Source organism: Drosophila yakuba, chromosome 3L (genome assembly GCF_016746365.2).
Source record: "Drosophila yakuba strain Tai18E2 chromosome 3L, Prin_Dyak_Tai18E2_2.1, whole genome shotgun sequence".
Classification (NCBI taxonomy): domain Eukaryota; kingdom Metazoa; phylum Arthropoda; class Insecta; order Diptera; family Drosophilidae; genus Drosophila; species Drosophila yakuba.
The window spans coordinates 8,438,474-8,466,299 of record NC_052529.2 but is presented as its reverse complement, the minus strand read 5'-3'; the positions used below and the strand labels follow the sequence as shown (position 1 = coordinate 8,466,299).

General features: G+C 40.2%; 1 protein-coding gene across 1 annotated transcript; it reads left to right on the top strand.

Annotated features, from left to right (window-relative positions):
* Positions 1-15: 15 nt before the first annotated feature.
* LOC6533366 lies at positions 16-27,826 on the top strand. The gene is made up of 7 exons (XM_002094055.3): positions 16-863; positions 5,645-7,165; positions 23,661-23,779; positions 23,853-23,990; positions 24,297-24,906; positions 24,969-25,927; positions 25,990-27,826. The coding sequence occupies exons 2-7, from the start codon at positions 5,983-5,985 to the stop codon at positions 26,254-26,256; spliced, it is 3,276 nt and encodes a 1,091-aa protein (XP_002094091.1). The 5' UTR covers positions 16-863; positions 5,645-5,982; the 3' UTR covers positions 26,257-27,826.

Genomic DNA, 27,826 nt, shown 5'->3' with positions numbered 1-27,826 from the left:
CGACTGGCTTTTCACAGCAGTCATTCGCTGTTGAACAGCGGCCGTGGCAAGTTCAGACAGCAGGGAGAGTGTCGACACAAAAATACCAGGCCGTAATACAAATACAAACAGCAAAATAATAAAAAAATTATACACGAAAAAAAAGTATGAATAATAAAAAAGGCAAATAAAAAGCAACAAAGTGGAGCGCAACCCATAAGCAAATCATCGCCGAGCCACTCGAACACGTTGCCGCCGTTGCTGCTGCTCTCGCTGTCTCTTTCGCCCAGTGCGTTCGCAGTGCTCTCTCTCTCTCTGTCGCGTCGCGTAACGTAAGCGTATTACAAAACAAACGCCAACGTAATCAAAGAAATAAATAAAATCAAATCAAATAAAATAAAGGCGCCCGCTCGCTCGCTCGCGTGTTTTCCCAGTGTGCATAAATGAAATAAATAAATTAGTCACAAAATATAGAAAAAAGGGGCTCCAAGTGCAGCCCCCCCTAATTGCCGCACACCCTTTCAGCGAAAGAAAAAAAAAATTTAACCCGTGTGTGCGGCGGGGTTACGTAAAGCCGACGGACAAGCGCCGTTCCAAGTTCTTACAAAACAAAACCGAAAAAAAAAATAAAATAAATATCAAACACATAACACGAGTGAATAATTCGATTATTTCGCACGCGTGTGGCTATAAATTTTTAGCAAACAAAAATATATACAACAACAAGAAATTTTAAATAAATTGCAAGAGGGATTATATCGTGCTTGTGTGAGTGCGTGTATGTGTGTGTGTGTGGTTCTTGAGCAACAGTACGCGCCGCACCCCCCGCGAAAAACCGCCCCTTTTTTGGGGAAAAACAAGGAGGCGCGGTTCAACAGCGACAGGTAATTCCATTTCTGCGCTCTCTTTGCCTCTCTCTTCGCCTCTCTTCATGTGTGTTACGACATCAAACCACATGCTATGCCTCTGTGTGCGTGTGTGTGTGTGTGTGTGCATGTGCAAGAGTGTGTGTTCAATGTGAATGAACGCTCGACAAAGTTGCGTTTTCAAAGATTGGCACATTCAAGTCTCTCTCTTAGGTTTTCGCTCTTTGTCGGGGAAAAACAGTTTTTCCTTCGCTATCTGCAATGATTGTGAAAACAAAAAGTGCAACTGCACGCGGTGTGGGCAGCGGGGGGGTAAACTGAGGGGCGGCTCTTACGTGTTGCCATATTTTTAAAGGCATTACTAAGCGGTTTTTCTTCGCTGTTTTGTTGACGTTCTGTGGCCAATTGAATTCGGTCTGCACTTGATAATCATTTATATTTAATGTGTGATAAAACTTTCGCGGAAAATATATCTTAACGATTTCGCGATAAATTAGCTCAGATAAGCGAAAAACAAACGGTGTGCTTTTTATTCATTTTCCATTTCTTTGCAAGACCGATTTGGAGAGTTAAAGGAGTCAAATGCAGTGAGAAAATAAATAATTGAATCACATTAAAATCAATTAGGATGTATAACATTTATATAGAAAATAAAGTAACTTTAATAAACTTAAAATATAACATTTATATACAAAATAAAGTAACTTAATAAACTTAAAATATAACATTTATATACAAAATAAAGTCACTTGAATAAACTTAAAATATAACATTTATATACAAAATAAAGTAACTTGAATAAACTAAATAAATAACAAATATATAATTAATAATTAAATTGGCTTATATACCAAAATAGCTTATAGTTATTAGTTAAGTTGCCTAACAAAATTTGAAGCATGAAAAACTATAGTATAGTTTTCCTCGAATCTGTCGCTTTGTCATCGCTTTCGTAATTCACTGCTTAACAGTTTGCAATCCATGATAATCTACTAAAGATTCGCCAATTTGTCGGGGTCACCACCCAATATTCGTCAGCTTCCAAAGCGAGAAACTGGGCTCCTGCCCTCTCCCTCTCGCCCGCATATGCCCCTCTCACTCGGTTGACGTTTAGCGTTACGACACGCAACGTACTACGAGTATTATGCGACGTTTGCTGCCAATGAACAACACAGTTCGCCCACTTGGCCCAAAACAAAAACGCCAAAAGGGGCAAAGGGGTTGGGGGAAATGGTGAAAAAAAATATGGTTAACTCGAAATGGAGGAAAAACCTATTTGCATACGTCATCGGGGCAAAAAGGTTCGTCATGAGTCAGAGTCGAATATCGAGGAAGCCAGACTCCAAGCAGCTGGATCGCAGTTATATAAACAAAATCAAACCCCACACCGAACTTATGTAAGCCCCAAAGGGACTGGGCCAATTAGTCAGCGAATGAGTGGGTTCTTGTGTAATCGGTGTGAAATCAAAACTGAAAATTAAAAACTAAAAATTACAAACTGAAAATGAAAAACCAAATATTAAAAACTGAAAACTAGAAGCTAAATATTGAAGAAATCACAAACTACTTTGTAAAAATTTTGGTTGCTAATTGGCTTGCCTCAGTAAATTCTTCAGCCCAGTTTCTTTTGTAGTTATTTTGAGCTATTTATATGAGCGTTTATCGCCGTCGTCCGTCCGTCCAAATACAATGTCATAAAACGATGTGAGCCAAGCTAAAAAACGGCCTAACAAATGGGAAACCAATAAAACAAATATCAAAGAAGAAATCAAAATGTACAAGAGCGCATAAACGCCAGCATTAAGGCAATGAAAATATACATATATGTGATTTCATAACTACGAGCATGATTTCATAATTACGGTGAAAATTACTCGAGGAGCATAATCAATTTATAGCGCACTTGATTATGCAATTTATTGGCTTGCGTGGTCATTAAAGAACTCTATCAGAATTTCTGGGGGATTTTAGAAAAGACTTGAACAACTTTGCTGGCATTTCCATACCTGAGCTGTGGCTCATCATGTATTTGGGTAAATGTAGAGAAAGTTGAATCACTTGCTGACTCACTTTCGTGAGATAGTAATGTCATAGTTGATTCAGAACAACTGTCGTTTTCAATCAGTATTTTACAACCAGGTAAATAGCAATTATTTCAACTATCGCTCAATGAGTTTTATCACATTCAGTGCTGTAAGTTCTTTTATCGACTTCAATCAGCGCTCGCCTACAATCACTTATCGGACTTAAGGCAAACAATGTCTGCATTCAGTTGACTTAGAATAGTGGTGACAAAGGCCGTTGTAAGTGTAGCTATATACACATATTATATGTCAACGCTGCCATTTTGTCTGACTGACGACACGGACAACGGACAACGGGCAACAGTGATAGTGAAGGCAGTTTTGTATCTATCAGTTGTTTTGTATCTACACGATTGACATTGCATAATACTGTGAAAAATAAAACAATCTACGAGCGATTGCCCTGAGGGCGTGTTTTCAGGTAGCCGGGATCCACATATTTGCAGTTCGCTTAGGAACATTTATCGGACACGGATTGTGCAATACGAGTTTACGTACACGGAACGCCAGCAACAACGATTGCAGCGGGATGCACGTGCAGTTATATGCAGTTATATGAGGCGTATACATAATTTTTACTTACGCAAAAGCCGAGCGGCAGGCAACAGGAACAATTAGAATCGAGAGTGCCTGGCCTGTTGGCTTGTTTACCAACTTTTCCCCTTGCCCAATACACATTTACGATGCTTCACAATGCCAGCTGATATAAAAGCTGGAGCTCCCTATCTCAATCTCGTTCGTAACCTTTCTATTTTATATACTGCTTATATGGTTTCCATTTCGAGGCGAAGATTGCGCTGTTCTGCTTAAAATGATCACAAAGTGGGTTGTCTCGAGTGTTGCTTTCGAAAGGGAAATTTCTGGGAGGTTCATTCTTGAATTCCAAGTACAAAATACAGGGAACTTTTCTTTAAGTGTGGCACTTAAAGGCATGAAGTGATCAATGCTGACTGAAAAATAAAGAAGATATAATTACGATTAATTGATATACCTCGTTATCCCACTTTAACATCTTCACCATTAGAACCCCTTTTTCTTCACGAGTATTACATACAACCTATAACCTCTAACCAATAAAAAGGAAGCCAAAAATAATACCCAGATCTTATGTAACGTGCAGCCGAAATTCTATTCCGAATATAACATGCGTGTTTCATTTTCATTATATTTTTTGGGTCGCCGACTCGACTCGATCAGAAAGCCTCATGTAGATCGTATATCTGCGGGCATATAAACACACCCTTGATAAATTCATTTTCTTGGCTAACTACCAACTTATAAGATATTTCAGCATTACTTAACAACGAGATTTATGCAAAAGCAGAAATCGCCTGATATAAAAATGATTTTGCGCGTGTTTCTGTCTGCGTTTTCATATCGCTGCCAATGAAGAAAAACTACAAAATTTCATTTGCACGCAGCTTTGTAGTTTCATTTTATTTTGGCACACTTTTGATTGCCTTTGCAAATGTAAACAAATTATAAGCCCACAAAAAAAAAACGAAGAAAAGCAAAAAAAAAATAAGTAGCAAGAGAAGGAATAGCGATCTTGATGCCGGGCGGACGACAAACCAAAAAATTGTTTACATAACAAAACCAGAATGCGAAGGCAAATCGAAATTTGCAGGTGTGGGTGTGAGTGTGCGTTGTATCTGTATCTGTATCTGTATCCGTGTGTTATGCCGGCATTGTTTATCTTAAAGATACAATACGAACGACGTCAAAAGCAAAACGTGCGCACAATCAAAAATAAAATAAAACCGAAACAAGCCAAAAACCACACAAAAACAAAAACAGATTCTCTTTAATGAGCTGCTCTCTTGGGAATTTCGTATCTCACAAATACAGTTACACACAGCGTATGGTTCTCGAAAGAGCGAGAACGTAAGAGAGAACGCCTAAGAGCAGGTACACGTGCGCAAGTATGGGTATAAAAAGTATCTGTGTGCCGATGATTTTGATTTCGTTACTTTAGCCAGCGTCCGCGTCAGTTCGCTCTATGTGATTCAGTGTTAATTTTCATAATATTATGTAATAGCATGTGCCGCCGCCTGGCTGCCATTCTATTCAATGCCCTACCTTAACGGCAATTAGAACATATAGTAATTCACTAGCCGCGATTCAATAGATTTCGTTTGGCTTTCTACGGCTTCCAGGCTTCCACTTCCAGGCGGCACTTGCGAAAGTTCATTGAACCGCACACTTTTGCACTTTATATAAGAACTGTGCCTTCATAATTAGCTCTGTGCTAAGGTGCCGAACGTCACGTCATCGTTTTTTTGGGGCCTGGTGATTTGGGGGCAAGAAATGCATTTCGAGTGCGTGATATCTCTGGCGTTCTCCAGTGGTTAAGTAATAGATACAGTAGTTCTTCTTCCTCTTCTTCCTGGGCCACCCAGTAATCAAAGAGCGCGCGAGAGCGAGTTCTCTCTTTGATTTCATTGTGTGTGTGTGTGTGTGGGCTGGGAATTATAAAACAGAATCAAAAGCTGCCTCTGAGAATCAGTCATTTCATTTCTTTGGCTGCTATTTATTCTTTTTTTTTCGAGCGTTACGTAAAACCCCTATCATCTTCTTGTTCCGCTTACTTCACATTCTCTCTTTATCTCTCTCACATGCATACATATATATGCACATACTCGTACAATTCTCCCGGAATCGAAATCAAAATCCAACTCATATTCTCTTTGTTCTCTGTGTGTTTTTTTTTTTCAGATGCCTTGCTGCTGCTTCAACTGCTGCTGTTGTCCAAACTTCTTCTTCAGTTCAACTAAAACAGCCAAAAGCAGAGCACGCAAAAGATTAATTGATGGCAAATGAAGTGGTGAAATATATCAATTAAATTCAATAAATTCAATAAGTCAAGAAGTGAACAAAGGTGTGTGTCAGTGTCGTGATGAGGGGTATAGATATTGTATCTGCCAGATAGATTAACCCAACTGTTGCATACGTGACTGCAGGCAGCTACGCAAATAAATACATAAATCATATAAAACCAAATCGCGCATTATACGAACGGTTCGGATATCGGCCATCCATATAGCCAACTAGTGATGCCTCTGTCGCAGGGCTATTGCCTGAAGCCCTCGCTGCGGGCGATGAAGGTGCTCCGGCAGCAGGAGCAGCAGGATCAGGGTCACCACATGCCACCCGGCAGCCATCCGCTACAGTGTTACCTGCCCCACAACGACAGCCAGAACTCGCTGCACTATCTGCTCGCCGAATCCTTCGCCAAGGTGGGCAGTCTACCAGAAGCCTTCGATGTCTACGAGTTGATAGCCAGCCGCCAGTTCGATGGCCATGTGCCGCTCGACAAACTCAATACGCTGGCCAGTGCGCTGACCACGCACATTCGCCAAATGGGCGGCATTGCCACGCCCACACCCACGCCAACGCCCACACCAACGTCGGCGGGCGTGAAAAGTCCCAGAATATCGGATCGTGTGGACATGATGCCCTGGTCGCGATACCATCATCAGGGCAAACAGCAACAGGCGGAGCAAGGTGAATTCCTGCGAGGAGTGGGTGAATCTATGGATGAAGCGAGTGGCGGTCCTCTGGATTTGCACTCACCCACGCGAGAACTACGCGTGCCGAGTCCGCTGCAGGACTTGGAGGACTTCGATCCGCTGATGTGTCCGCTGTGCGGCGACATCCTGCGCTGTCCGGTGACCACCAATTGTGGCCACACCTTTTGCCGGCAATGCTGCGAAACAATCACGCAGTGCAACATCTGCCAGGTGCGTTTCCCCCGCATCCAGGCATCCTCGCCAGGACCGCCAGTCTGCGCCCTAACCACCACCACGGCGAGTGGTGCGACAACCAGCGGCCTCTTCACAGCACCCACCTCCAATCACAATGCGAACCTCAGTCTGATCAGCTTTCCCGTGGGCTATGGCGTTCAGCTGGCGTCCAGCGTCCATCGCCTGGCCGCACCACCCATGACAGTGACCACCACCACGGTGGCATCCACAACGGCCACGGCCACCACCACCATGGCATCCACATCGGCGGCGGCGGCCTTGGGCCTGAGTGCGTATCCCTCGGCGAATGGAGTAGGAGGCAGTGGCTCGACGGCCATGAAGTTCATGCCGGACGTGCTGGTGCGCAGGCTGGTGGAGAAGTGGTGGGGTCCCGATCTGCAGGCCAAGAAGATCAGCGAGAAGGCCAGCAGCTGCATGCACCTCAATCTGCTCGACGACGCGCTCAAGTTCTGCAATGCCAGCTTGGAAAAAGGTGAGTTGCAATATCAAATACTTGTGTATATTGGATAGAATTAAACAATTTGTTAAGTAGTTAAGTAGTGTATTTTTTGCACTATTGCCTTGAAATTTCTCTCTGTGCAGCAGCAATCCTTTTGCGCTGCGACTGCAATGAGGGGGAAATTGAAAAATCAATAAAGGGCAGGACCGAAAATGGCAAGGCTCAATAGACTCCAGTTGCTGACGTCAGGCGAATGGCATGAACCCAGTCCATTCATTGGTGGCGCAACAAGTATCGCACAGGAGAAACGCCCACGCACTAAATCCTGTGGGCCCATGCGGCGTATGCGTATTTTCAGCCATTACATCCGAGGAACTTTGCTCCCGCAAATGTCAACTTGTTACTCTAATTGTGTGTGCTCAGCGCGACAAATGGCACTGACAGGCAGGCAGAAAGGCAGGCCAAGGACCCAATTATCAAATATTTATCGAGCAAATTCAAAGTAAATAAATGCTGTCAGAAGGCAGTGGGAGCAGCACAAAATGTATCTTACGGATACGCGAACTTGTGGCACGCGCTGCCAGCTCAACTCTTTACGCACTCGAAATGATATTTTTGAGAAATCATGGTGCCTTATTTTACTTTTTTGCTTTTTTTTAATGAATTATTAAGGCGCTGAGTCAGTCACTTGAGCTCAAGAGGATTTTCCCCTTCACTTCACGTAGAGGGAATACACGAGAGAAATTTTGAAATTAAGAACAGCTAATTAATCACCTCCATTTTCCCAGCGACAATTTTTTTTGTTGCACCGCGCGCTGTCTTTTAAACGAAAATAGTTTTTGTATTTTTTAAAGAGGGAAAAAGAAATATCAAAACGATTTACGCACTTAGAAATCCATCAAACAAAATGCTTAAAGTTGAAGCAAAATGAACAAAAGGCAGAAGGCAGCAGGCGGCAGACGAGAAACACTTGACTCGTCAAGAGTTTTTCTTGGGCGCAAAACAATGGCAATGATGGACAGAATTAGGTGGAAGTGGGGTGAAAACAAATGGAAAAAATAACAAAATAACTAAAATTAACCAGATCTGAGTTCGATCTTTTTGTTGGCTGGCAATTAATAATTTTCGACAATTCTTTGAATGGCTGCAAGGACTTACAAACTGTGTATTTTACTTCCATGAATTTATGCCTATTTTCTGATTTTCTCCATATAAATAGAGTTCATCGATTCGTGATCATTATATTTGTTTTATCAGCGCTTCCATTTAATCGACTTGGTCACCATAATTGCACCTATTTTGTGTTTACCAATCAATGTTTGCGTTTCGTTCGGTGATTTTCCACTTTTATATATATCTCTGCTGTTTATCCCTGGAAAACAAAATTAGACGGCGACTCGAGTTTATGCTTTTTCCGCCCATCGAAAAATTCTCTCTCTCTGGGAGTGAAATCATACCCATTTCGCTTTCACCGGGATATAAAATAATAATGCATCAGCGTGTCTGTCATTGCTGCGGGTATTAAGTTGGCTTTCTGTGGCCACGTGGGCGTTGGACACAAGGTGGACACAAGGTGGACACACAAAGTGGGCGGCGGTGTTACTTTCATAATTGTCATTATCAAGGTGTTTGACTTGCTGACAAAGTACAGCGTGTTTTCGTGATTAGCCAAATTGTGTGCTGACGCATCCATCCATCGTACGACTGTGTTTACCCAAGGCATTATAATCGAGAGTGGAACGCCTTATGTGGCATCTATGTGTCGGATTGAAATGGCAGCAACGTTCCAGCTGACACGTAAACAACGAAGAATATTTCTTGCTCGGTCTATTTATAAGAAAGCCATGTATTTGTTCTATTTCATTTGATGTTGTGTCTCTTTTGTTATTGCTTCTCTTTTTTTTTCGGACGCCGTAATCAGTTATTGACACTTGCTGATAAAAATGGGGGAAAAAAATCCGAAATTATTTTTTTTTGGGGGCGAAAGAAATTCTTTAAGTAAACGATTTTGATAAGCCAAATGCCATGTCATGGATATAAAGGGAAATTCAAACGAATATACAAATCGATACCAATTAGGTTGGCAAATAAAGCGTTTCAGCAGGGATTCCGAGTTACAAGACACATCGCACATACGCCGTGTGGGCCAAAGCCAAGTGCCCCACTTGACAATGAAGATGTCGGGACACACACTGTCAGCACTCTAGTATCAAGCACAGTATCAAGCACACACAGAGACACACCCCATCCTCTGGCAGGATTTTAATGTCCTGCTGAAATGAGCTTGAGTCCTGGGGGCAGACATGCACAATTTAATTTACATACATATACGTATACTTTTTTTTTTTTACGACCCGAGGCTGTTAAATGTAGTCGTTCACCTCATCAGGAGTTTCCGTTTTTTTCGCCAAGTACACAGAAAATAATTAACAAAAAAGTATTACGAAGCTGGCTGAGTGGAAAGAGTTGTTAAATGAGCCGCAAGGACTTGGCCTGAATACATATTTGATTAGCAGGGGGGAAAAAAAAAAACAGGAAAAAGGTTGGAGTTCCATTAGAAATATTGCATTGGAAATGCCTTCGTGTCATGCAAGGCTGTATGCCACTGACTGGTCCTAATTTAATACATTAATACACGTATATGTTTGTGCATTAAATGTATATGACTCACATTATATATGCCGGATCGTATAATTATATGGCGTGTTTTTCATACTGACCACTTGGCTGCATTTAATGTTCCCTTTTGGAGTCGGAGTTCGTTGTTGGATTGAAAGAATTTTAGCACGAAGCATGCAATTAATTTGGTTATTTCTACCCGACACGTGGCATTTCCAGCCTTGTTCTGCCAGCGATTTCCATTTAGTTTTATGGCCGGCTGGTTTTTCTTTCGGCCTCAAATCATTTCTTTATGGGTTCGTAGAACTTGAATTTGGACCAACGACTTCTGGGCGAAATTATTTCAGTTTATGCGGCTTATTAAGTCTTAATTTCGCGGTAATTAGCGAAAGGAGCTCAATTAAGGCAGAATTTGTTAGCCCAGCAATTCTGTGGAATGCGATCTAATCTGGGAGCTCAGTTGGTGTGCCACATTTGTGATTGCTGTGAAGAACTGATAATTGTATGTAAAACGTGCTGGGAGCTTAATAGATATTATGTCACTTGTAGGTTTTTTAGATAAGTTAAAAGCTAGAAAAATATTACTGACATGACTGTTTAAAAATTTTTTCATTAACTATGAATTAAACGAACAACGTTTTATAACTATACTTTATATGTTACTCAGACGCAATCGTGCTATACAAAATGTAAAGGCCTTTTTATCTGCGTGTTTCATTATATCAACTCTGATTTGACAGACTTTTTTATATAAACCGAGCTAGTTATCAGTATGAAAAAAATATCATTGTTGTTTTGATGATAAGAGTTGCACTTTTTCCCATTTCCATCAAGGGCGTGACCCTGAACTCCAACACACTTTCCTCGGCTCGAGACAATCGCACTGGAAGCAAAGTGAAATTGTGTGAATAATATATCCATTCATGTGATTAATACGTGACGCTTATCGCAACTGCGCTGCCAGCTCACTCAATACACCTGATAAAGCCAGCACATTAATACTATATATTCAGGTATTAGGTACAGGTATTTATATACACTCGATTTGTGGTTATTGTTTGAAGAGCACCTTGATCTTGTTAGCATTGCTTTCCCACTGAGGTTGAGTACTCGTGCCATAAACCATTTGCCTGCCTTCATTGTCGTCATTCTCGTATGTATTTTTAAAAATAAAAATCCAAAGTCTCTGCACTTCCCTCGCAATTCTCCGTTTTGCAATTATTCAGAGTGACTGCACTCATTAACATTTGTTTCTAGCCATTTCATTTTTGACTGTGCTTTTGATTTTGGCCCTGCCTTCTTTTTTTCTCCTGGTAGCTAACATTTTTTAATTAGCCAAACAAGAGCTGGAAACAGTGCGCCCGATTCTTTGTGTGCAGTGAGAGAAATCAGAGCATAGTCTACGAAGCTCATCAGATCGTTCATGCCACGCAATGAGTTGATTCTATAATGCAAGTTTCTTATAATGCAAGTTAAAAAAATGATTTATATTATAAACTTTTTTTATTATTTATTTTTGAACTTTCACTTACCATGATTTCTGTTTGTGTAGTCAAAAGTGCAGGCAGCCAAAAATTTATTGCGCATTTTGAGGTCGTTGAGTTCTTTCCGTGAAAGTGAACAAAGAGCCACAAGGGATGGCAAGGGGGGGTGGGCCAGAAAGGGGGGGCGCAGGCGGTGAGTTTAACGACCACAAAATTCAACTGGCCTTGAGAAAGCCAGTTGCCAATGGTCGTCACACATACAGATTCAGATACAGATACAGATGCAGATACAGATACAGTTACGGCTACAGATGTAGATTTGCCTTAGAATGTAGTCGTGCACAAAGATTGTGTTAATTTCTATCGCAGATTTGTGCCTTTCTTTTGCCACATTATTGAGAATGTGCGATTTGATTTATTTCTTTCTGCGTGTGCTTTCTCCACCCCCGCCCCACTATGTATTTCGATTTCACAGACGCCATGCGTTGCATAGCCGGCATTCCCCGTGCTCACGTATCTGATAGATACTTTTTGGCATGCCCATTGCTTCATATACCCCATACCCCCTGCCCTCGTCCCTTCGACAAGTCTGGCGCACATTTCTTAAATGCCATCGCACATTTCACTAGCTAGTGCTGGGTAAAAAAAAAAACAAAACTAGAATCAAGAAGACACAAAAAAAAAAGAAGAATTTACAAGACTTTCAAATGAGAATTCTAACCCGAAAGGAATTGTTTGCGCTTTCGCCTCAATTATTCATTTGCTTTGGGCCTGAAAATGTTCGGGTCGAGTAAATGCAAACTTTTCCCATTTCAAGTTAAGTTTTCGGTATTTACTTCTGGAATTCAGTTCACCCATGGGAGCGGAGTGGGTGGTGTTAGCCTTGTGGCTTCAACGTGGGTTCTCTTTGAAGTCAAAACCAGTTTTAGGTGTGGGCGAGGTTAACGCAGTGAGATATGTGTATTTGTATCGGTGATTGTGCGGTTAACCAACTGGAGAAAATCTCTTATAGAGTATGTCAGTTTACTCATTATTTTCAGATTGTGTTTTAATCAGAACAGTCGAAATATTGGTGCAAATATGGAATGTTATACCTCGTTGAGTTCGCAATTAAATTTCCAATCAAACTGTGTTTTCAAAAAAAATATATATTGTTTTCACATTTTTTGCAATTTTTGATTTACAAAAAATGCGAAAATTAGGCAAAAATTAGTTTAACAAAGTTGGCTTAAAAGTGATTTGGTTGGTTAGTATTGGTAATACGGAGTAAAAAAAAGTTATTCTTTTAGCTTTCTGACCATTTTTATCCAAGTTATACCGAAAAAACATTGAAATTTTGATGAAAATTGTTTTTCTGGTTTTTGCGATTATATATTTCAGTATTTTGATCAGAACATTCGAAATATTGTTCCAAATATGGAATGTCATACCTCGTTCAGTTCGTAATTAAATTTCCAATCAAACTGAGTTTTCAAAAAAAAATTTAATTTTTTTCACTTTTTTTTCAATTTTTGATGATGATTTTTGAATTTTTGCCGAAAATCGCTTTTCTGTTTTTTGCGACTCTAAATATAAGTATTTTGATCAGAACATTTGAAATATTGGTCCAATCATGGAATGTCATATCTCGTTGAGCTCGTAATTAAATTTCCAATCGAACTGTGTTTTCAAAAAAAAAATCAATTTTTAAAAGTTTGTTTGCAATTTTCGATGATGATTTTTGAATTTTTTTTAGTACATAGTAAATGTATCTCATAAAGTAAAAGGTCACCTCATTGCGACCAAATATTATTTTAATTTCGCCACTTACGACCAAATATTATTTTAATTCCAAAACTTACGATGACTGAATGACATAATGTTAACAACGTGAACATATTTGCAGCTATTTAGTTTATTACGAAACGCTGACATGCACATCCATTCCCATGACACTTGACACTTGTGCAGGCATTCTGTTTGGAATAACGAAAAATATTCTCTTTTATAACCGCATGTCACTTACGGCATTGAATAAGTTTTTCAATTATTCACTGTTTCATAATAATGCCACACCATTTAAGGCGCAACAATGTAAGGAAAACTTAAGTGCAAGCAAGGCTTTTCCCCCAGCTCACATTTTCCCAGCTGCGCACCCACAAATTCTGTCAAAACAAGCCGAATGATGTAATAATCAGCTCACAAGCTCGGTTAGCAAGGAAAACTAACATTGAGACATTTTCCTAATTGAGATATGCGCCCTCTCACTCCGCCAGCCAAAAGATAAAACCCATAGCGAAGAAAATACTTATGCAAAAAACTAGGTAACAGCAGAAATATACAAAAAATGTGTTGCTCCTGTCGTTCGTTTCGTTTGTTTCGTTTGTTTCTTGCTGTCGTAATTGCATAATGAGGCCAACTGCAATTGCGACAAAACAGAAAATTACAAAAAAAAAAAAAAGCGCAAGCGTGAGTCATAAAAAACAAAGCAAAAACGCTGCGGCCAGATTGTCTATTAAGTAATATTCTATTGTAAACTGTGAATTACGATTCGCAAAATTCACTTTCAACATTTGCGAGCGGGCAGCAGCAACAAATCAACTGGCAGATTACTCAATTGACTGCCGCTGCAATTGCAAAAGCTATAGGCTCTATAGCTCTATAGCTCTATAGCTCTATCGCTTGATAGCCATATAGCCTTATAGTCGTAGCAAAATCAAAAGTAAGTCGCCCGCTCACTTGCATACATGTACACAAGCTGTCTAGCAGCTGCCCTCTCTTTCTAATGGCCTGTTGCCGTCTCTTTCGTGGCTGCCCGCCGTGGCTGACTCGTTTGAATTACAGTTATGTCATAGAACGTAGGCAAAGTTGTTGCTGCTGTTGCTGTTATTGTCGCTCGTGTTGCACTTTATCGCATTGCCCAACAACAACAATTGCCACAACAACAACAATAGCTACCCACAATCAGCAATCAGCAAACTGTGCAAAACTGCTAGCAATAATTTGTTAGACTATTGAGTAATAGACACGGGCGCCCAGAGATCGAGATCGACATCATTCCACTTCATTCCACTGCACTTCACTTCATTCTTCACTCCACAACTGTAAACTCTTGCCCCAAGCTGCAAATACCAGGGTATTGCCACAACCATTGCGGCCCTCACACCCTTAACCTTTTTATCCTAATCAATCTATTGAAAATTACATCAGCCTGACATTTTCATTTTCATTTTCCGCTCGGCGAATAAAGTCCACAAAACAATTTCCACGGGGCGTGACTGCGCCAAAAGACAATTCAAAGTACACAGAGATTTTCCAAGATTATTCAAGACAATTAGAAATCATTTTATGAGAAATATTAGTAATAAATATAACTTATAACCTATTTAAATATTATCTTTTTCAACTGGTGTTGAAAATACCAGTTCAAGTAAATTAGATAGGAGTTACCATAAGAATTAGGTGACAACATTATTTATATATATTTTAAAGATAAAGAAAGCCTTTTATTTTAAATGGTAAAAACAACAAACAAATGACTGACCTTAGTGCCTAATAAATCACGTAACTAGCTATATAAAACAATGATTTCAAATCCGGTTTGATTGCTATTAAAGCATTTTGAAGGTGCGATTTTTACAGCCCCTTTTAACTGAAGATAATCCAAGCAAAATGCATTTTTTCCCAGTGCCATTATGCAACAATTACTGGCCAACAGTGCCAACGAGTTAAGGGGAGTGTTGCCTAATTGATGGAACGAAGACAGAATGGAATTATAAAAGCAAAGTTCACGGCGATGACATAATTGTTTTGGATTTGATTAGCCCGCAAAAGGGATTTCAATTAGGTTTTTAAGCAGCGCAAGCTGTTAACACTAAATGATAAATCGCAAACTTTTCCACTTTGGCAACATGGTATTAGCATTCAATTTGGTTATTTGGGTCAGACTGTCAGGAGCACTTGGAACTTTATTTTTTTTTTTGCACTAACAACCATGACTGAAACTAAAATGTTTTTGCACCCAACCATTTTTTTGCTTCTTCGTTCTTGGTGAGTAAAGGTTTTCGCCCGAAAAAGTGATGAAAAAAGCCAGCGAAACTTTTTGCATTATCCCATTCTTTGTGTTAAAATGCGTTTTTCCAGGTGCTGGTGGCTACTGAAAATGAATCATCAAAGAAAGTGCTATGATGTAGCAGTGGTAATATAATTTCATTGGTTGCTTTTAATTTATGGCAGAACTTACCTTATTTTAACCAAACTTTTAGGTAACAGTTAACTAGCTTTGTTTATCAAGTAACTAGTAATTTTCTGGGGAATTTAGTTTGATTATATATATTTAATGAACCATTTCAGATCATTTCAAGCCAATTGAAATATTTATGTCTAAAAATCTAGTAGAATCCATATAGGTTTTAAAAGCTCTGTTGATTGCTACTGATTGCCCAGAATAACCCAGTTGCCCACAAACAACTTTCAAAAACCTCCTATTGTAACAGTTGCCACACAGCGTTGATTATTTAATCGCCGATAGGAGCGAAGAAAAAAAAAAATTATTACAAAATTGCAAACTCCTCAGTTGCGGCAAGCAGCAAAAACCAAAAAAAAAAAACAACATCAGACGAAGAAAAAAATTTAAAAGCGAGACGAAAATTTGAGAGCATTTACAAATCACGATTTAATTTCCACGCGGCAACAACAAGTCGAAAACCGTTGAAATTGGCAACAAACAAATGAGCAACAATGGGTTTTCTGGCGGTTGGGGGCGGCGTGGTTGCAGGGGGCGGGGCAGCGGGACAGCGGAACAGCGGGGTTCAGCAGACTAAGCGTGAAAAAGACAAAAGACCAAGGCGACCACGACAAACATGAGAAAACGGGGGAAACTGAGGCAAATCTTGGGCCTGCAGCTCAACGTAACCAACAACAGTTGGCCGCTGAGCCTTACATAACCAAAAAAAAACCAAAAAAAAAAAAAAACAAAAAAAAAGAAATAACAAGAAAAAAAAGCAGCTCCACTTACCAAACAAACATAATAAAAGTGACGTCGACGTCGGCGTCGCGCATTTGACTTTGACATACTTTTGCGACTTTGCAGATGGTAACCAATGTGGCCCAAAGAGAGCGCACGAGCTGATGAAAGAGCAGCTGTCAAAGCCAGGCTTCACACTCACTCACTCTCTTACTTTCTTACTTTCTCTTTGGCCAGCGCTGGGCGACCTCTTTTGGCCAAGGCGAAAAGACCAAAACTGTTGCTTGTTGGCTTTTGCTCGCTCTTTTTCTTTCTCTTTCTCTTTTACTTTGGCGCCGATTGCACAAGTCTCGGCTCACGCAATGTTTTAGCCATGGCCAATACCCGCCACCCCCTCTCCCCCGGCCAACGGCCCACAAAACTTACATGAGTTTACTCATATTTTTGGCAGCTTTGCATAAAAAGCCGGTTACGTTGGCCATACTTTTTTTTTCCCAGCTCCGTTCGCTTATCGAACTGCGTTTAGGGGCTGATTGGCGTCTCGAGCGATTACATAAGTGAAAACCAGACCGAAATAGACATGGGTTAGGGGAGAATATACGAAAATAGATCTGGAGAATGAAAAAAAGAACAGCAAAACTTTGAAATTCATTTAAAAAAGGTTGCTAACAATCAACAGAATGCTGGCACACAAAAAGATTTTAATCAAAAAATTAAAAGAATTTAAAAAGTAAATTAAATTCGGATTTAATTTTAAACTGAAATTGGACATCAAATCAATACATGTTAATGAAGTATTTGTAAAACTGTAAAAATATTGAAATAACTATATTATATAGATATACCATAGATACACATTTATTTGCTGCATTTTGTAAAAGTGTGCACCCAATTTCGCTCAGTTTATTAGCCACCCCAAATGACTTTTAAGTGGATTATAGCCATACGTTGTCGCCATCCCCTTGGCTGTCAGCCACCTCAAAATGTAATGCATTTTGATGGTTTTTGGTTTTCGGTTTCAGCCTCTCTGTTTTGGGCCTAGTCGCATTTCTGCTTTTGCTTTTGCTGTTTGGCGTCAGGTGGCCAGGTCAGTTCAGCATTCAGCCGAGAGTTGAGTTTTTCCCATTACGAACTGCCCTTCTGTCTGGGAAATCAATTAACTGCGCGTCAGAAGCGCGTGTGGCAACGGATGTGGATGTGGATTTGGATGTGGAAGTGGAAGTGGATGTGGGTGTGGGGACATGGACATGAACGTGTCCGAACATTTATCAAATGACATCTGGCCCAACAGAGCGGACATATGGCAGCAAAATGGTGGCAGTTGGACCTTGTAAGTGGGCGGAAAGAAGGGGGTGGTGATTAGCGGACTGGCACCAAAGTCGTAACACTTGATAAGAACTAGCTTTCACAGCTAACATCAAAGTACTATCAACGAACTTTTTAACCAAAAAAAGTTACATGAGTTCTTTTTAAATTACCAATTTGTAAACACTCAAATGAATAAAGTTTAAATAATTTGCTTCTGTGAATACAACCTTATCAATTGGGGCAAAGTGGAATTAACAACTACCCAAACTTATCTCCCAAAGAATCTATAATTATGGCTTTGAAGTTGTCGGCCTGCCGTCTTGTATTTTATATATATCTTTTGCCTAAGCTGCCTGACTAAGCAAACAATCAAACAAACAAACAAAAAAAGAGCGTAATAAAATATACAATAAAATACTTGTGTATATGGGACAACTTCTGTACATCTTACGCCTCACAAATGTGCGACTTCCGCACTTGTTTTTGGTTCCATAACGACCACATCTTGGTCACCAGTTGACCTTCAGCCCACTCAGCGAGTTGCTGCTCAGTGGAGCGTTTTGAAATCGTTGTTGCCGTTGCGGTTAAACATTTTCAAATATTATTTGCGCGCTTCGTAAAACTCATGAATGCCTTCGCATTACAAGAGAAAACTGCGAAACAACAATATATACATTTTTGCGCTTCACACAGTAGCAAAGGAATGTGTTTTTATTTTGTGTTTTGTCTTGCTCGAATGAAATTTATGTTTGATTTTATTTGCGTGCTTGCGAATTGTTTGAAATTTTTTTCGGCTTTTTTTTTTGTTTTGCTCCAATTTGCCTGAAGGTTGCGCTCGGTTGAGCAAAAAAGTAAACGACGGAGAAGTTATATTATATAAGACTTGAAAATGAAGTTCACTTCGCTGAATATCTCCCGCTGATTTACCTTGAATTATTTCGAATGTAAAGTAAAAATGGCGTTTTTTTGTAGCGAACATAAACATTTTGCGTCTCAGATAAAATGGCGTAAAATCACCATTAAATGAAAAGCTACTGCTTGGCCAAGAAACATGTCCTATAATTTCAAATTTTTAGCTCTCTTGACCAAGAAACATGTCATATAATATCCAACTTTTAGCTCTCTTGGCCAAGAAACATGTCTTATAATTTCCAATTTGTTGCTCTCCATAAAAATTGTCATCCTCACCATCAAAACTGGGCACTTTTGGCCTTGGCTCAGTCTGAACTCTGACATTTTATCTTTGCGTACTCATCTTTTTTGCTTGCCTTGGACTTTTTCTGTTGCGTCTTGTTTTCCAGTGCCGAAAATTTATGCGACAACGCATGGCGCTATTTCCCAGATGTAAACCGCGCAACAGCAGCCACAAAAATCTTCACAGTCGGTTGAGTTTCGCAAAACAGAAAAACCAACAAAATATAACCAGAACAGAGAACAAACTGCAAACAGAATTCCAGCAGTTTTTTTTTTGAGGATTTCCGGGGCTTGACATTTAACAGACTGAGTTGACAACACCCACATTTAGTTCATAAACATGACCAAACACATGAAAGTTTTAAATTAAATAACTAACTGTATTCAATGTTAAGCTGCATTTTATTCAATTTACTGCTGTTGAATAGAATTGAAAATAACGCATACGCCATGTGTGCCTCAACTCAGCGAACTCGAATATGGAGTGAGAAACTTATGTTTTTCAGGAAAATAACACAACACAAATGGAGGCGAATATGCATATGCACAAGAGCACATTCGAATAATTTACACAACAATTGTCTGTCATATGGCCTCGTAAAGATTAATCACATAAATAAAAATGAAATTTTATAGAATTCTTTACCGAGACTTGCAGTTGCATATTTAACGCCGAATAGCCAAAGGCGAATGCAAAACGTAAAAACAATGCGACTGCCTGCACTTCCTGAAAGTGAATAATTATTATTTTGCCACATATTCTTTGCGAGCATTTCACATTTCCGTCAACAGCAGCAAAAGTGGCCAAGTGAGCGTTCATTCATGAAGACAATTACAAAGGCAAATTAAGCAGGGAAATGGTAGACGCTTCTAGTAGCCATAAATCTGCCTAGAAATGCGAAATGCTCGACAAATTTGAGTTCAACAAGGAAAACGCAAGGCGATTTCTATACAAATTAATTGGTCTGAAGGAACTTGGGCTAGGTGTCGAAGAATAACTTGCATTTTCTAGAGATTATAATTTATAAGCGATAATTTTGGCAAATTAATATTTCAATGTTGTGAAATAAGACAGAGTGTGTTGGTAAATTAAATATTCGCATCAAAGGAAGGAAATATTTGCGCCTAACTGTGGTTATTTCCTTTCATTTGGTTTTGAATTATGCACAGCTCTTTTCCTCATTTAACTGCTGACATTTCCCCCAAATTCGCATATTTATTTCGCCTTTACATCGAGCGCTGTAACTTTACGAGGGTCATAAACTTAACTCCGCACAATTAGCTTCATCTGCATAATGGTCATATTTTATGCGCGCGAATCGAGTGTTAGCCATGGGGTTTTTCTGGGTTTTCCCAGTTGTTCCCTCCATCATAGACATCAAAAAACGGTCAATTTAACTGCGGATTTCGGTTTAGATGAGAACTGAGTACTGGGAACTGGCAGCTTGGAACTGGGAACTTGGAACTGGGAACTTGGAACTGTGGGGTGTCGCATAAAGTTTGCCATCTTTTCGCCGCTCGTTTATGGCCGCTCGTTTCCCGTCTCACTTGGCGCAGTTTTATGGGCATTCATTTAGTATTTAGGTCAGTTTTTCGCCACCCCTTCGCTCTTTTCCACCCCTTCCCCCCCTCATTTCTCCAGTTTCCTTTTGCATAATAATCCAGTATATATATATATATGTGTGTGTGTGTGTCTGTGGTGCTTGTGTTTGGCAATCAGAGCTCGGACCATGCGGCGTATACGCAATGTGTTTATTTTTAGCAAATTGTTTAACTGCCTTTAAGCACATCTGAATTGAAAAATTAGCGGGGACATGCATTCTTTGTCGCTACTTTTTTGCTTCTTTGTTGCTACTTTGTTGTTTTGGCATTTAAAAATAAATAAATAAAATGATCGGCGGTTTGCAAAATGCCTTTGTCTTTGTCTTTAGATCAGGTTGTCAGTTCGCTCACGTTTTCTTTTAGCGGAAATCAAAATTCTTAGATTTCTGATCTCATTATGCAATCCATGGCAATGCCATGTCTGTCAACCGCCAAGGAAAATTCGCTTCTCTTCTCAATATTCATTGCTGCTGCTTTTTTTTTTTTTTTTTCTGATGTGGTGGGAATTTTGCAAGCGATTTTTAATGTACGTGACGAAATCTGATTTTGAGTGCACACAAACGCGAAAACGACACACGCTGGCACGAAAAAATATCATAAGAAATATATACAGTGAGAGAAAAGTATAGAGTGAAGTATGTTAAAATTATGATTAAGTAATAACTTAGTGCCTGATAAAGTTATGATTAATTAAGTAATAACTTAATGCCTTAGTAATGTTTATTCTACAAATATTTGGAACATTTTTAGTTTTGCTTTTGAATAAGATATTTTTTATATCTGTGGTTACTGTAATATCTTCTCTATGCTTGTTAGTTTGTATGAGTTCGTATTACAAGATAAATTGCTTTCTAATGCATATGTTAAAGTACATAGAGAGAGTTGTATTTAGTTGTTTTTCACAGTGTAGCCAAAAAAAATATACGAATTGCACACATATGAGCATTGTCATATCTGAAGCCAAATGCAATTTATCAACAGTTGGGCTTAAATTGTCTGCAGCGTAACGGAAACTTGGCTCCGCGTGGAAGATGTTCTATCTATCTGAAGGGGCAGGGGGGCGGGGCGGTGCGGGGGCGTTCGTAGAGCGTAAAATTCTCTAATAAGTGCAAATTGGTAGCAGTGACAACAACAACAACCACAACAACAAACTGGCAGCACAACAACGTCAGCGAGTCGTCAGCGTTTGGCTTTGCATTTTAATTGAATTTCTGTATATTTCTTATATACTTAGTATTTATTATTTTTTTTTTTTGCCCACTCGCTGCGGTTGTAAGTAAAAGTATCTGATGGATACGCACACACATAGTCGCAGATCGAACGGGAAGTAGCCGGTCAGCGAGAACGTGGCCGCCTTCAGTGTGATATAATGTGGAAATGAATATAATTAGTATGCATAATACATATAGTTATGGCTCTGGACTCGTCGACCAAAGCGGGGGGGTGGTGAGGTGGGGGGGGGGGGGGGGGGGGGGGATGGATGGCCCTGGAGATCGAATGATATTATTGCATAATAAACAGGGGAACCACTTTCAAAGTGGGAAAAACATATGGGAAACAGATGGAATTATTGGAAAAGTTGCCATAGGAGGAGACAGCTGTTTTCTTGTTTTTTCGCAATTAAAAGAATATTAGAGATTCCAAGTAATAAATAAATAAATCCCTACATAAAACACAAACAGCAGTAAATAATAAATTGATTCTAAAGTCCATAAATTCATTACAAAAACCGCTGATAAAATATTAACTATTGATAAACAACCAAAAGCTGTCTTATCTCACGTAGAAAGAAGGGCTCAGAAAACGTTTAAGGCATAATCAGCTAAATTACATTCTACCGTTATCTGACAGGGCCCAGTGAAGTGCCGTTATGTTTTGCCACCTCCACTCACATAACGGTTAACCGCAAATCCCAATCCCAAATGCGTTATCTGGCAAGCAAACACCATATCACGGGTATTTATTTTCGGAATTCATTCGACACCCAGCGCAAAAAACAACATAAAAATGGGAACAGCGAAGTAAACACAAAATATTGACAAGCCATTTACATAATCAACACGAGTTTGTGATAATCGGAAGTGTTATTCAATTTATGCTAAAATTCTTGATATCTTGATAATCCAAAAGTTTCTAGTTCAAACTATTATCTATCAACAAAATTGCGCAAAATAGCAATCTTATGTTGCGACAAATATGGCAAAATATAAATGAATACCAAGCTGGAAAATTGGCGGAGTGAAGGGACCACATGTAATCACATTTTTTTTTAGCAATTTGTGTAACAATTGGAATTACAAAAAAATCGCTTATAGGCCCTCGTAGCTGATATTATATAGACATCGTTGTTATTGTTGTTGTTGTTGCAGCTACTGTCGTTTTGATGTTGCGCCTTTTTATGTTGCGTAATGTTAGGCTACATAATCGCGTTTTCTGCTTAACAGCAGCTGCGCGCGTCTTTTTTAACATAAATATTAAAAACTCTTACGATTTAACAGCGCAAGAGTACACTTGCAAGAGAGAAGCCTAACAGAAGAAGAGAAGGTGAAGTGCTCGCTGGTTCTCTTAGCGTGCTGCAATGTTGCTGGCAATGTGTCTGCAACATTGTCTACAAGTGGCCTACGTGACGTAGTGCGGGTGATAAAACTGTGTTGCTGTGGGGGTGGTGCGCGTAGGGTGGTGCAAAGGGGGTGTAGAGGGGGTGGAAAAGGGGTGGGTGGAAAATGCATGACCTAGGCACAGCAATGACTTTCTATTCTAGGTGCTTCGCGCTCTGCTGTTGCTGCTTACCTTGGTTTCGCTTTCACATTGCAATTGCCGATGGTCGAAGTTCGCGTTTTTGGGCCGCATTTTATTATAAATAAATAAAAAAAAGGTTCAAACTACTTACATAAAATTGTAAAGAAATGAGTGACGAAATTCCGTGTAACCTAAAATTTAATTTGTGTTTGTTTACCTATTATATTGCTATGATATTAATGTTACAAAAAAGCAAGATACATTTTAGCAGCTGTCAAATTGAATGTCCAATTGAAACGGACAAACATTTTGAAACACAAACTGCAGAAGGGGAAAATATAATTGACGAGTATTCGCGCGTGTTGAACATTTGCCCAAACCCACACCTTATAGATGCTGTTTACACGTCCATATCGTTGCATTTATCTATATGAATATATATATATATTTTGTCAATATTGGCAGACGTAATTGCCTTGGCCGCACGCCGAAATGTTTCAACTTGCCAAGTTTTGGCATTTCATTTGAGTTGAGGAAGATGACATTCATTGTGGGGGATCTACGTGATTTACAACGCCCATTTGGTCGCAGTAAAAATGAATTAATATGTTTTACTTTTTCATTGATATCTTTGCAGCGCCCGCCAATTTCAAGAGTCTCTGCCTGCGTGCCGAAGTTCTACTAAAATTGAGCCATTATCAAAGTTCTCTAGCGGACATCGAGAATGCACTGAGAACCCGCTGCACTTCGCCCAAGGTGCGTTTGAAATTACATACATATGCCGAGTGATGAATGCATATTTATTTATTTATTTTATTGCATTTTCCAGGCCCACTACCTGCGTGCTTTGGCCTTGAGCGGTCTTGGCCGATTGGAGGAGGCTTTGTACAACGGCTTTTTGGCCATTTGCCTTGATAAGAAAACCAATCTCAGCAACTCGGAAATATTTCAACATGATCTCGCCAAGGTAAAATCGCAGATGCCATGCCTCTATGGGTTTAATGCAAGCTAATGCATACATATGGCTGTAATAATTATTTTATGTTCTAGTTTGCACAAATTTATTAGTAGCAGCTTAGTCTGCACTATTTTTGTAAATGTCTAGACGCCATTAAAATTGCATATGCTCTTGAAAATTAGAAAATAATATGCTGAATATGATTACAACCATATTAATAAGCTGTAGCTCAGTTCTTAACCTTATTACAGAACAATAATTTGTAGTAATCTGTTTAAACATTGAAGATTTAACTGACCAATTCTTCATGCACAGATTCTCCAACGTCTCCTGGCCCAATTGCCGAAGAATCGCAGCTCGCTGAGCAGCGCAACGCCACCAGTTTTCCAGCAGCAGCACCGCAACTTTGCCACCTCGCGAGCACCATATCCACTACTTTGGGAGCAGGTGAGGCGGCGCAGGAAACAGCAGCACCACCACCACCATCATCATCATCATCACCACCACCATCACCATGTTCACTTGGACGATGTGGAGGATGAGTTCGGGCACTATGATAACTACATAATGGCTGGCGATGACATGGAGGAGGAGGTGGATGTGGAGGTGGACGGCGGGGAGCCGGGATCCCTGCATTTGGATGGCGACTTCCTGTTCCCCAGTCCCCTGGACTTTATGGATCACCATCGCCATGAGCGGCACGTTTTCGAGCAGAAGCAGTTCGATCTGCAGCCACGTCGCCATGCGAACCGGAAGCACTGCAAGCGGAAATGGTCGATGGCCATGGAACCGTTGGTCGGTGGCAAGGTGCTCGAGGAGGATGTGGATGTGGAGCGGGCGCAGGCGGCGGGCGAGAGTCAGCGGTGCAGTCGACTGTTTGCTGGGGTATTGGATCGCACGCAGCAGGAACTGCAGCGACTGAAAAGTGAGTTACAAAATATATTTTTATATTTATATAATATACTTAATGCTTAAATACCCTTACAGAACTGGACAAATCGGCTCCATCGCTGGCGATGAGCTCGGTGGCCGGGCAGCTGATCGATGCCAGCGACTTTGACTGCGTGGTGTGCAGCCGGACTCTGTGGAAGCCGGTGGTGACTCCGTGTGGACACACGTACTGCCTGGTATGCTTGGATCGTTGCATGGATTACAACTCCCCGTGTCCATTGTGCATGTCACCACTTGTGGAGTTCAATGTCAATGCCAGTGCCAGTGCCAGTGCCAGTACCAATGCCAATCAGCATCCAAATCCGAATTCGAATCAGATCCACCTGCATACGGGCTCATCCTCGCCAGTTCCATTTGCGCTGGCCAAGCGGCCGGTGACAAAGTTCCTAGAAGCCGCAATGAAACGATTCATTCCAGACCACTACGAGGCGCGTTTCCGTCAGGAGATCGACCAGGAGCCCTCGGTGCCGGTGTTCATCTGCACGGCCGCCTTTCCGGCAGTGCCATGTCCGCTCTTCGTCTGCGAACCCCGATACCGACTGATGGTGCGGCGAGCCGTCGAGTCCGGCGACAAAACCTTTGGCATTGTGCAGCCGAATGGCGGAAAGTCGCGCTACTATGATGTGGGCACCATACTGGACATTCGGGACTGCGTGCAGCTGGGCGATGGCTGTTCCATACTGAGCACCATCGGCTGCAAGCGATTCAAGATTCTGGCGCGCAACGAAAAGGATGGCTATGAGACGGCCAAGGTGGAGTACATCTGCGACGAGCCCATTGCCGATGAGCAGGTGAAGATACTCGCGGGAATGCAGGGCGTGGTGCTGGCTAAGGCCAGTGGCTGGTTCGACAGCCTGAGCACCGAGCAGAAGCACGAGATCTTGCAAAGCTTTGGCCAGATGCCACCACTGGAGCCCAACTGGGAGCTGATCAGCGATGGACCGGCGTGGGCGTGGTGGATCATAGCCCTGCTGCCCCTCTCCCAGCAACTAAAGGTGCGTCAAGTGGTTTACATACTCTGTATGACTCTTTTTAATAACTATATCTACGTTATTAGGTGGACATATTGGCCACTACCTCGCTGGAGAAGCGGCTGCGTGCCATCGACAAGACACTGGACTGGCTGCACGACCTGAGCCACCCACAGCAGCCGGCGCACCACCCGATGAACCACCACCAGCAGGCGCCGCAGTCGCCGCAGCAGGCACATCATCTCGATCTCGACTGCGAGGAGCAGGAGGCGGCTTCTTCCGGTGCCGATGAGTGTTGCCTCTTTGCGGAAACCGGAAGTGAGCCGCACACGGACGAGGAGCTGCTCCTCTAAGCCGCAAAATGATAAAATACATGAAAATAGAGAGAAATTAAAAGTCAGATATCTGCGCGAGGAAACACTCTTTTGTAAATTCTGTGTCTAAGCCATTTCGTTTGTAATCGAACGTTACATGTTAATCCTAGGGGCCAAAACCGAAAGCGAAGCAACCTTAGCAGAACCAAAATTATCACTAGATCAGCAACATAATCCTTAGCTCTAGCCATAACTTTGAGTGTGTAATCTGTATTGTATTGTAAATGTGTGTGTAAAACAACTAGAGAGCAAACCAGAGATATTTGTTTAAAGTCCAAACCATAAAAAAAAAGTAAGATAAACCCCGAGAACACCAGTGAAACAATCAAAAAATGCTTTTGGCTCAAATACCCATGAATGCTAACTTAATAACCCTAGATCGACTACAAAACCACATTCCACAAATCTTGAAAATACGTTTGCCATAGCAGAAGGAGCAAAAGGAAAGGAAATAAACATGAAATTAAATATACAAAATCTCTAAAAAGCAAAACTCATGGTTTCTACAAACAACATACACAAATTTTTGACCATTAAACAATTTTAACGACTACTAATAACAAATACCAAGTCAAAGGCCAATAAACGTACACCTAGAAGGAATATAAAACAAACAAGTCGGATAGGAAAAAAGTTCAACTTCTCTTCATTTACTTTGTATAAAGCGGCTGGAACTCTAAGACAATCTGCAATATTTTTTTTGATATACCTAAAACTAACTAAAACTAAATACTATATATACAAAAGTAATTAGACGAAAACTGAACTAGTAACTTGTTATGAAGAAAGTGATCGCGAGAGCTAATGTGTTAAGCAATTTGAAATTACCTTTCAGTTGATTCTGTCTAATACACTTTCACTCTGAACTCTGACCCTCTCTATAACACCCCTACTCTCTCTTGATTATGCTTAGGCTAACTAAATGATATGCTCACCTATATAAACCTATATATAAACAATGCTAAACGCTAAATGCTTATTTCTGTATTCGTATCTGTATCTTCAGCCCGCATTCCTATTGAAGAGATAACTTTGATATATCTTTGAAACATTAGCTAAAGCAATTCTGTCTTTGTCTTTGACTTTGATTTCTTCTACTTCTAAGGCGCATACTCATCTTGTTTATTCTTTTTAATCGCTCGAACTCTCCCTATAAAGCAAATCAATTTTAAAAACAAAAATTTGCTTTATCAGTCGGCACACATTTGTCTTTGTAAATATCTTTTAACGGATAATCCATAAATTATATGTACATTTGCTACGCTAGCTATAGAACACGAATTTAATTTTCAGCTTCAACACAAAATGAATAAATCTACATCAATTTTTTGTCAACTAAATATTTATGTAATTTTATACAAAATATACACGTACGTCTAAATTAAATCATCATGTATTTAAGTTTAGACACTAAATACAAACCCAAAATCCCAAAATTTGACATCATTTTTGTGTCTACTTTATATGGAGAAATTATTATATAATTCTATATGAAACAAAAAAATAATTATAATATTTCTAAAATTCTTAAGATCAAATCAACAACATA

What these genes read in the sequence shown, in the direction of transcription:
- LOC6533366 (XM_002094055.3), top strand. Translation starts at nt 5,983, where the DNA reads ATGCCTCTGTCGCAGGGCTATTGCCTGAAGCCCTCGCTGCGGGCGATG. An exon ending in CCCGCTGCACTTCGCCCAAG is followed by an intron (nt 23,780 to 23,852) that starts GTGCGTTTGAAA and finishes TGCATTTTCCAG; the next exon opens with GCCCACTACCTGCGTGCTTT. An exon ending in TTCAACATGATCTCGCCAAG is followed by an intron (nt 23,991 to 24,296) that starts GTAAAATCGCAG and finishes CTTCATGCACAG; the next exon opens with ATTCTCCAACGTCTCCTGGC.